The 11,981-nt window shown below is 34.4% G+C and overlaps 1 protein-coding gene across 1 annotated transcript in view; it reads right to left on the reverse strand.

Annotated features, from left to right (window-relative positions):
* Nucleotides 1-1,915: 1,915 nt before the first annotated feature.
* The window catches only part of LOC123504394, a 36,440-nt gene continuing 26,374 nt past the window's right edge, over nt 1,916-11,981 (reverse strand). The window contains exons 4-9 of the mRNA XM_045254853.1: nt 11,590-11,699; nt 11,078-11,284; nt 7,199-7,314; nt 6,465-6,617; nt 5,738-6,376; nt 1,916-5,217 (exon numbers count right to left, since the gene is read on the reverse strand). Coding sequence (XP_045110788.1) covers nt 3,786-5,217; nt 5,738-6,376; nt 6,465-6,617; nt 7,199-7,314; nt 11,078-11,284; nt 11,590-11,699 — 2,657 coding nt within the window. The 3' untranslated portion in view covers nt 1,916-3,785. The remainder of the gene's footprint in view (nt 5,218-5,737; nt 6,377-6,464; nt 6,618-7,198; nt 7,315-11,077; nt 11,285-11,589; nt 11,700-11,981) is intronic.

Raw genomic sequence — 11,981 nt, forward strand, 5'->3', positions numbered from 1 at the left:
GAGTGACTATATTTATTTTCATAAGTTGACCCTATTTTTTTTAATTGCTTATTCAAATCTTACTTCATATTTTGTAATTTGATATATGTTAGTGAGCATTTATGTAAAAATAATATATATATAGCTATTTTTTCACTCCTTATCATACTTCACTTACTTCAGTTTATTTATAGGCTAAAAGAGCTACAACAAAACAATGAGAAGGTTAAAGTGATTCTTAAATTATATTAATGCTATGTCAAGTAAATGTCTGTGTAACAAGACATGCTATACAAATGTTTATGATATATTTTCTATATGAATGTATGTCTGCAGGTGTCCAAACTTCAGCTCACATATGAGAGAGAGAGAGAGAGAGAGAGAGAGAGAGAGAGAGAGAGAGAGAGAGAGATGTGCGTGTGTATGTCAGCGAATCAGTATTGTTACTTCATTTTACATGAGTTACGTACTGAAGCTGGCAAGTTATATCCGGGTCACTTCAGAGCTTTGGTAACGAAGCTCGTTTATGTCTCACAAGTTCAACTTTACATGTTTGAAGAGGAAGCGTTTTCATGTAAGTTTTTGTTCAGTCTATAATCTATTAGAAAAAAAATGATTTGAGAATAAAAGAAAAGATTGCATGCAACTTTTCTCTCTTGAGATTTGATAATAATTTACATATGTTAAACATTCATTATTATGTACATTTGCTTTCGTAAATAAATTTTTGGGGGGCTTCTGCGTAGGTTCGGTAGATAAGTAGGTATACAAGAAGTTAGTAAGTTAGATGAGTAAGTAGGGCACATTGATAATAACTCAGGATACGGAGATTTTGCTCTTGCATTTGTGGTAGGAAATTTTGAAGCGTTGTGATATCAGACAGCTCCTAAATTTCAATATTTTTATTTTATTTATCCACCGGCTAGGTCCTCTTGATTAAATCAATAAAGGAAAATTAATGGCTTCTGTGCAGTCATATATCTGTTTACTAATAGAATACATACAATATTTCCCTCGCTTCATTACATCAAGTATGGAAGGATAGGGGATCAATCTCACATCAGCGCATTCATGCTATGCAGAAGACAAGCATTAAAAAAATAAATGTTGCTTTTACATACGAACTTTGTGTCAATAGTTAAAGGATCTCTAAGAGCCTTCATTTTAAATCTTAGTTTTACATTGCCTCTCTCCATTATTCTTCCATCACCGTTCTTTCATGTCTTCATTCATCACGTTCTCCTTCTCCTCATACATCATCTTCTCCATATCCTCCTTCTCCTCCTCCTCCTCCTCCTCCTCCTCCTCCTCCTCCTCCTCCTCCTCCTCCTCCTCCTCCTCCTCCTCCTCCTCCTCCTCCTCCTCCTCCTCCTCCTCCTCCTCCTCCTCCTCCTCCTCCTCCTCCTCCTCCTCCTCTCCTCCTCCTCCTCCTCCTCCTCCTCCTCCTCCTCCTCCTCCTCCTCCTCCTCCTCCTCCTCCTCCTCTTTTGGCGTCTTCACATTTATCCACTTTCCAACCTCAATTCTAAGCGGTAAACCAGTGGGCTTCGCAGCGTTCAGAAAACACTCGGAAGGAATACATTTAGCAGTGGGTGAATGAAGGGAAGATAGTGTGTGTGTGTGTGTGTGTGTGTGTGTGTGTGTGTGTGTGTGTGTGTGTGTGTGTGTGTGTGTGTGTGTGTGTGTGTGTGTGTGTGTGTGTGTGCGCGCGCGTTATTTTTTTTTGTCATAAGCATGTATGTGCCACTCGAACGAAAGCAATAAATAAACATATTGCATTCATTATATATATATATATATATATATATATATATATATATATATATATATATATATATATATATATATATATATATATATATATATATATATATATATATATATATATATATATATATATATATATATATATATATATATATATATATATATATATATATATATATATATATATATATATATATATATATATATATTGTAAGGAAATCGGAACTCTTATTTTAATTTCTTCGGTGCTAAGTCACTGTTCAGAAAAGAAGTAGTACTTTGTCGCCTTTTATTTGAAGGACAAAAGTAAGTAATTAATTCTTTGGGCTACTGCCATGATGTTGCGAGTAAGGAGCTGAGTCAAACTCCTATGAAAAAAATACGTCTTGTTATTTCCAGTATACAAATTTGACACCGCAAGTTTGGAAGTTGACGTTTCATATGAGGAAAATATTATGTTCTCTCATCCACCTATAAGTCAAGGCGTCTTACATTGCGATAGACTCGGACGGATTTCGTAAACAGTGATCATCATATGAATCTACTAGTAACCTTTTTTATTCTTTATATTTGCCTTTCATCTGTTTATGTGATTTAATGTTCTTAGCTTTTGACGGTAGTCAACTGTCACAGTGCCTGTGTATGAATTTATTACAGTAAATCAACATGGATTTTCATTTTTGTATGTGACTGTTTTATCTTCGAGCACTCATTATTGAAGTTGAAATTAGAACAACATCTAACCAGCCTGAGTGATACCCTCAGCAGCACGACACTAGTGTGTAGGGTGTTCAATGAACGATAATGGGAGCGATCTTTTTATGATCTTAAAGATTTGTTGTGTAACTCACACGCAGATCTATTGCTCTTCTCCTCTAGTAGGGATTTGACTTAGCAGAAGAATTGTGCACGCCTACTGTTTGACACGACGTTTCGAAAAACCAACTCAAGGAGACAAACCACAAGATGGAGAGGCATTTAAGTACCTGTAAACTTCAGTAAAGAGTGACATGGAACAGTGACTGGGAAGTCAAAATGCGTAAATGGTTAATTACTCCATAGTATATTATAAAGTTTTTCTTCCGCTTTTATATTTTCTATATAGCAACAGGCCGGGTAACTACCGTCTCTTTCTCTCAGGCACCAGTCAGAATAGTAGAATATTTAATTCATCACCAACCATGTGTGTATGAATGCATTAGCTAGAGGAATTAACCTATTAAGCTGAATACTATAGGTAACAAATTCCAAGCTTCAGCATCAGTTTAAACACATTTCACTTCATCTCTAGAGATTACACTGCTTAACCCTAGCCACGAGTCCAGAATTATAACGTGAATGTTTGGCTCTTTCTCGGTATTTTACTCCTTTTTCACCACTATGTACGAAAGCGCTAATAGGCAAGATGCTTATAACGTTTAGATTTTGAGCTAAATAAGATTAGCTATGTTTTACTCATATTGAAAATATTTTGTTCTACTTATAAACTTTCAAAATGATTATAGCATGCGTATACACCTGTCATTGAAGACCATTCCTGCTGACGTGGTTGGTCAACTCAATCAGATATCAACTAATTGCGCGTCTGACCATCACATATTGTTCACAAATAACAAGGAAGGAGGTCACACAAAGTTAGTGGTAAATAGTGTCCACCTCGAGAAATCACGTACTCTGTATCTGTACTTTGTATCATCAACCTCTTGCTCTGTTGCTTAACATTTCACGAATATTATTGTTGCTTATTTAAAACGTTTTTACGATTGTGGCAATATCGGTTAAAAGATCTCACCTGAAGAAAGGATAACAAATGAAAGATACTATCCTGCAGACAGATTATCGGACAAGAACGAAACATAAATAACTCTAGAGAATCATTCTATTGTTTACGCAATCCTATATATTTGTAGCTGTCCTCAGTTTTATAAGATGAGGCCTCCAAGTATTCTTAGTTAAGCAAGAAGGAAGACGATTTATAGAGGCAGCAGATAGTCAAACATCTGCGTTTTAATGTAAAAATAGGGACAATACACTAATCTCTTAAGTGACTTGAGACGACGACTTCGTTCCTGTAAGTTCAACCACTTCGATAGGTGTCGTTGCTGTAGAAGTGGTAGGTTGTACTTTTTTTGTTGCGACACCAGACTGAGAATTTAATATAGAAGTGCCAGGATATACTGTAATTGTAGGAGCACTAGCCTGTTCTTTCACTACAGCCTGTGATTGTACATCAGAAACACTAGAATATTTTGTTAATGTATGAGTGCCAACCACTTTTGTCGATGGTTTTGGCAGCTGAAGCTGCTCTGATGAGTGTTCTAGTGTCTGATGTTGAGGCAGAACCAAGAGATCACTCTCACTTAGGTCGTTAATGGATTCAGTGCCTGCCGCATCGCTGTCAGAGTGCCACACCCTACGAGTAACTCCCTTATTGGTTGATTGGTTGGTTTGACTTTGCCCGAACAGCATCCTGACTGGTGTGGATACCATTAAGGCATCATCATACACAGAAGACGAGTTTTTTATACTTTTCATATCATCACCAACTAACAAGTAGCTCTCATCGTCTGTGCTCTTGTTAGTGACTTGCAACGAATTTTGAAGTGTGGTGTTGACTGGTAAGTCATAATTGTCTTGTGTAGGAATTATTATGGTTGATAAAGGACTACTGTCTGTGTTATTTATTATTGACAATGAGTCGCTCAGCGTATCATTGTTCATGAGTAATAGGGATTCATTAGTTTTTTCGATGTTGCCAGGCGACGACGTAGACTCATTCTTTAAGTTACCATTGTCGATCCCAAACTTTACTCCTTTGTCCAAGTGAATGGGTTGATTTTGAATCAGAGTTCTGTTGTTTGTAGACAGTAGAGTGCTGGTGTTATTGAACACGTCTGACTCAAGTTCAATGTTGCCAAACTCACGCGGTAAAGGAAGAGGCAATTCGGTAGCAATAATAGGGGCATTCTCATTCACTCCATTTGGGAACGCCTCATCCAGGAAGTCTTGACTGTCGACGTCATCCCAATTAGCCATGTCTGTCTCAACGTTGGCTGTGGGTGAGGATTTTACTGCCACAGATGGAGATGTTGTAGAACTGGAAGGCTGGCTATGGGAACGAGACGTGGTTGATACAGGTGGCTGAGGGGGCCCGTCTGTTGGATAATGAAATATTTTGTGCCATGAATCTCCGTTGTCTTGATACGTTACTCCTGGAGCTTCTGAAGGAATTCTGTTTGGTATGGCAGTGAAGACCTTACTTATGTTGGCGTCAATGGGAATGAAGGGATACTGGATCCGATGCACACCTGTAGTGCTCCACATGGTTCCACCGGAGTACATTCTCCTGACGAATGGCGGGATGGTGGTAGAAGGAGATCCGGAACGCAGTGCAAGTTCCGTGGTCCATCTCAAAGTGTAAGGGTGGCGTGAAGGGTCAGAAGGGCGACACATAGACAGGGCAAGATTTGTTCTGAAAAAAGAAAAAGTAAGTAAATAATAAGTAAATAACATTTGTAAAGATAATAAAAGAATAATGAAAATAGATATTACAATTTGAATTGATAAAGACTGCTTAATAGGAACAGAAGCATGAAATATCATAAAATGAGTAATCATTTTGAAAAAAACAAATAAAAAAAAACATGTGATTTGTCCTTAGCCTCTCATTACATATAATGCTTCAATTGAATGTAGATCCACATTACATTATGTCTGAATCCGTGTATTGCTGAGAAAAGAAATGACATTATGACGCTATGAAACAACCGTGCAGCTTTTAATATGTGCAATCACTTACGGAAACTCCATCTCTCCCTGATACACTAAAGGGAACTAACTGGCAGCTAAATTATGGATAAACCGAAGGGTTAGTCAAATAAACGTTTTGTGAAGGAGTTCATGCTATGCAAGTGCCTTCTCATTTTCTGGAAAAAAAAATATGGTCATTTGTGAGTTTTACCAAAGTTTATATAAAAAATCATGTGCTGTACCTGATAGCAACGTTAATAATATTATTGCCTCTGAAGAAGTCTGACGCTACAATGTTAGCCATGTGCCCCCACCGCTGGCGCAGCCAGCGAGTGATGGAGAAATTCACACGATCAGCGAGGCCGCGGACACCAATGTGTGATCGAAATAGTAGGTCCCAAAGTGATGGCGTGAGATGAGCCATCGCCGCCCATAGACGAGGAGACTCAAACCTCATGTTCATCTCTGCATCGAGGAATGTCCTAAGATCATCCACAAGTTGAGCGTTGGCCCATGCCTGAGGCAGTGGTGGCCACACCCATGGCGTGTGGTCCGAGACAGTGGGGTCGATAAACGTAAAAACAACACGCTTTCCCATTTGCCACAAGTCGTCAAGCGTGACATGTGGACCATGACGATTGTGCACGAAGTGGCTCCCTAACGTCGTGTTCATGAGGGACAACATTAGCTCCAAAGACTCAGGGAGTTGAAATCCAACTGGTGTACGGTGGATATCGATAATCAGCGGATCAGGAGAAAGTGCTAGGAAGCCCCGCACGGCGTCTAGTACATCTTGAAGGGGTCGCCAGCGCACCAGGTCGTGATTAATCCATAGCAGCTCTCGAGTTTCTGGATAGTAGCCGACGCGTAGATCAAGATACCTGTAGAAAGAAACATAACTAAGAAATGCAGGAAAAAAAAATGTTAAACGCATATAATACCAAAAGACCAAAAGTGCCTGAGACTGACCGGTTGCCATAGAGGAGCTGCGAAAGGATATCTTCGTCTTGACACACCACCCAAGATGCCACCACATCGTTGTCATCTGCGAGGGAGTAAGATCCCGCATTATGTGTCCCAGGCAGCACTAATGATCTCAGGGAACGGTTTCCTAGTACAGCCCTGCGAAAAACAAAAGATAGATTAGCAATTAGATATTTTGCAGAGAATAGAAAAAGCCTTGTAGTCATGGAAAAATAATCCATGTTTATAATCTCAATAGATTTATAGACGATATGTGTAATTAAGAAAAAAAAAGTTTCATGGACAAAATTCCTCAGTACATTATGCTTGTAAAAAGAAAAAGAAAAGAAAAGAAAGAAAAAAAAAATATATATATATATATATATATATATATATATATATATATATATATATATATATATATATATATATCAATAAAAAAAACAAGGAGCACATGGTATTATTGCCATATGTACATGATGAAACAGTTCATCCACCTATTCACATAAGTTGTGATGTATGTATTACATCCAGATACTATCACTTATAGTATTGATTGTGGTATGACTTATCCAGTGTACCATCATTACAGAAACAAATTTCAATGGAATATTTTTTCTTTTAATTCTACAGCAAAATCTGACCAATGAAAATGAGAACAATTAAGACAATGTGGTAATTGAAAAGTTAAAATTATCAGTGTTTTTATTAAATTTTTATTGACAACAAAGATGAGTTACCTATGATCATAGAGCCAAGTAGGGTGCGATGCCAGGCATTCTGCAGCCACGCACACTCCGTTCCGAACAAAGCCCACGTATGGGCCCACACATCCACCACGCGCCAGTATACTCAGCTGTTAGGAAAACAAAATATTGTTGTTTATAAATTAGTGATATTTCTGTTTTCAAGATTTTAGCTCTTTTACCATTAGATTCAATCCAAGATAATGAACGTAACTATAAACATTTATCAAGAGTGTATATTATGTATCGTGTATATCACTTACGGTGCCAATTATTATTATTATTTTTAAAGATGATAATTCTCTCTCTCTCTCTCTCTCTCTCTCTCTCTCTCTCTCTCTCTCTCTCTCTCTCTCTCTCTCTCTCTCTCTCTCTCTCTCTCTCTCTCTCTCTCTCTCTCTCTCTCTCTCTCTCTCTCTCTCTCTCTCTCTCTGTGTGTGCGTATATATATATATATATATATATATATATATATATATATATATATATATATATATATATATATATATATATATATATATATATATATATATATATATATATATATATATATATATATATATATATATATATATATATATATATATATATATATATATATATATATATATATATATATATATATATATATATATATATATATATATATATATATATATATATATATATATATATATATATATATATATATATATATATATATATATATATATATATATATATATATATATATATATATATATATATATATATATATATATATATATATATATATATATATATATATATATATATATATATATATATATATATATATATATATATATATATATATATATATATATATATATATATATATATATATATATATATATATATATATATATATATATATATATATATATATATATATATATATATATATATATATATATATATATATATATATATATATATATATATATATATATATATATATATATATATATATATATATATATATATATATATATATATATATATATATATATATATATATATATATATATATATATATATATATATATATATATATATATATATATATATATATATATATATATATATATATATATATATATATATATATATATATATATATATATATATATATATATATATATATATATATATATATATATATATATATATATATATATATATATATATATATATATATATATATATATATTTATATTTATATAATGTATATATATATTTATATATATATATATATATATATATATATATATATATATATATATATATATATATATATATATATATATATATATATATATATATATTTAATATCTTGTTTGTCTATTGTTTTTTTAATGTATTCTCAATTGGAAGATTTTTAAACATGTCAGTTCCGTCAAGGTCGCTCTACTGGTGATCTGGCTTTTCTCACGGAGTTTTGGTTATCCTCTTTAAAAGATTTCGGTGAAAGTTTTGCTTTTGCGTTAGACGTATCAAAAACTTTTGATAGAGTCTGGCACAAAGCTTTGATTTCAAAACTGCCCTCGTACAGTTTCTACTCGTATCCTTCTCTCTGTAACTTTATCTCAAGTTTTCTTTCCGACCGTGCTATTGCAGCCATGGTAGACGGCCACTGTTCTTCTCCTAAATCTATTAACAGTGTCGTTCTTCAGGGTTCTGTCCTGTCAGCCACTCTTTTTATTATTTATTTGTGATCTTTTTAACCAAACTTCTTGCCCTTTCCATTCCTAGGCTGATGATACCATCCTACATCTTTTCACGTCCTTTCAGAGCCGACCAATCCTTTTGATCTTTCTATGATTTCTGTCTGTTACAGAGAAAACTTAGTAATGTTCAATGCCTCAAAAACTATTCGACACAACCTCCCAGACAACTATCTCCTCTTCTTCAATGACACTCAACTGTCTCCCTCTTCCACACCGAATATCCTCGGCCTGTCCTTTACTCATAATCTAAACTGGAAACTTCACATCTCATCTCTTGCTAAAACAGCTTCTATAAAATTAGGCGTTTCGCGGTGTCTCCGCCAGTTTTTATTGCCCCTCCAACTGCTAACTCTTTACAAGGGCCTTATCCGTCCTTGTATCGAGTACTCTTCGCATGTTTTGGGGAGATCCACTCACACAGTTTTGTTAATTAGGGTGTAATCAAAAGTTTTTCGTCTCATCAACTCCCCTCATCTGACTGACTGTCTTCAGCCTCTTTCTCACCGCCGAAATGTAGCATCTCTTGTTATGTTTTATCGCTACTTTCATGCTAACTGCTCCATTGATCTTGCTAATTGCATGCCTTCCTTACTCATGCGACCTCGCTGCTTAAGGGTTTTTTTTTTCCTCTCATCTCTATTGTTTCCAGCTCTCTAATGCAAGAGTTAACAAGTACTCTCAGTCATTCATACCTTTCTCTGGTAATCTCTGGAACTCCATGCCTGATTCTGTATTTCCATCTCCCCACGTCTTGTCTTCTTTTAATAGGGAATTTTCAAGTAATTTGTCCCGAATTTTCGGTTAATTCTTTTGAGAGCTGTAAGGGAGCTGTCATTAAAGTGGCCCTTTTTTTCTTTACATTTGTTGCCCTTGGATATATATATATATATATATATATATATATATATATATATATATATATATATATATATATATATATATATATATATATATATATATATATATATATATATATATATATATATATATATATATCCAAGAGCAACAAATGTAAAGAAAAAAGGGCCACTTTAATGACAGCTCCCTTACAGCTCCCAAAAGAATTAACCGAAAATTCGGGACAAATTACTTGAAAATTCCCTATTAAAAGAAGACAAGACGTGGGGAGATGGAAATACAGAATATTTATATATTTATATATATATATATATATATATATATATATATATATATATATATATATATATATATATATATATATATATATATATATATATTGTGGCTTTACGTGTTATTTGATTATATTCATTGGAATGTCACTATTGATGGTATAAATGATATTTATATCCTACATGAATATACTAATATTAATGATCATCATGAAAAGCACATCAGTCAGCGTCTAGGGTTTATTTATTTATTTGTTTTGATGATAGCTTGCAACGATTGTTCTCAAGGTGAACGTGATGTCCAACAGTACACAACTCGCACTGAATCCCCACCAAGGCAGTCAACGTCCGTGCAGTGATAACAGCGAGGACGAGAGTGGGTTGTGCATCTCACTGTACTTAACTCCAACAGAAACCCTGACTGGGGAAGGCTTACTCTTATATCAGTACAGTGTTTTTTTAGAAGCTATCCTAGAAGGTCGCTTATGGTATCGTACTAGCAGATTAGATGGATGTATGGTAAGGTTTTGAACAAAAAATTAAATATAGAACAATGAAAATAATTGTCTTTAAATCAACATGTTCTTGGATGCTGTTTAAAATTGTTGTGGCAACTTTGAGGCATCGTGCGCAGTGTTACGGCGATTGCATTTCTAACTAGCATTGTATTACTTACTAGTATCTCTCTTCCCAAAGAATGTTTAGTTTTATATGTTTGTAAGTTTAGACATCTTTCCATAAACCAAATCTTAGAGAGCTTTGTATTCAACTGATATTTTGGTCATTTTATCAATTATATCCCTTTACATTTATTTCTCTCCAAGCCAGAGAGACTCTCTTCTGACTGTTGCATTTCTCAACAAATTTGTCACAATTTCTTGCTTAACCAATTTCCGGCCAACTATCATTCTATTCAGTCATTTTCAGTGACCTTCGTAATAAATCTGTCTCTTACACAATCTCCTAATGCGAAGCCATCGAAAGCAATCACTCACCTCAATGCGGGATTGCGTGTAGTTGGTGGTTAAAGTGCCTTGAGTCGCGAACGGGGTGTCCCAGAAGATTGGTTGTGGTGCCCTCCAGTCGCGATGCGAGGTGGGTGGCATCGGTGTGGGCAGCGGTCTGAGATGAGGCGGTCGCGGGTCATCCTCAAACACACCTACCCAGTCTCCCTCCAGTAGTCGTTCAGCTTCCCAGTTAACCTGCAGCCGTCATAAAAAAAAAAAGAAGAGTAAATACAAAGATTATGGATTCACTTAAAGAATAATAAAACATCAATAACATTATATTCCCGACAAAGTATTTTTAAAGATGCAGTAAGAGCCATATATATATATATATATATATATATATATATATATATATATATATATATATATATATATATATATATATATATATATATATATATATATATATATATATATATATATATATATATGTATTTGTATTTGTATTTGTATTTGTATTTATATTTATATTTATATAATTATGCTATCAATGCCACCTGAAGCAGTCTGAAGTGCATGGTCTTGGAATGCCTATCTGGTAATGCCTTCAAGCTGGGCCACACGCGGATGCCCACCCCGCCGGCTCCCACCAGGTCAGCACACACCACTGCAACAAGATGAGAAATATGACTTATGTTATAACAATAATTTGTGTAAGATTGAATATAATTGATAATACAGTTGGTCGATTTACCATGGCAGAGATTTCATGCTTTGCGGGCGAAGAATTAGCATGTCATGCGTGATGGAATCGATTCCTTGTTCTGCGGTCAGGATATGTTTGTATTGCGACCGCAGTGTATAAACTTATTTTCTCAGATAATTCTTGTGGTGCAAGAAATCGTGGAAAGTGTGATCAAATATTGTAAAAGGAATATGATATATGAAA

This window comes from Portunus trituberculatus, chromosome 16 (genome assembly GCF_017591435.1).
Source record: "Portunus trituberculatus isolate SZX2019 chromosome 16, ASM1759143v1, whole genome shotgun sequence".
NCBI lineage: Eukaryota > Metazoa > Arthropoda > Malacostraca > Decapoda > Portunidae > Portunus > Portunus trituberculatus.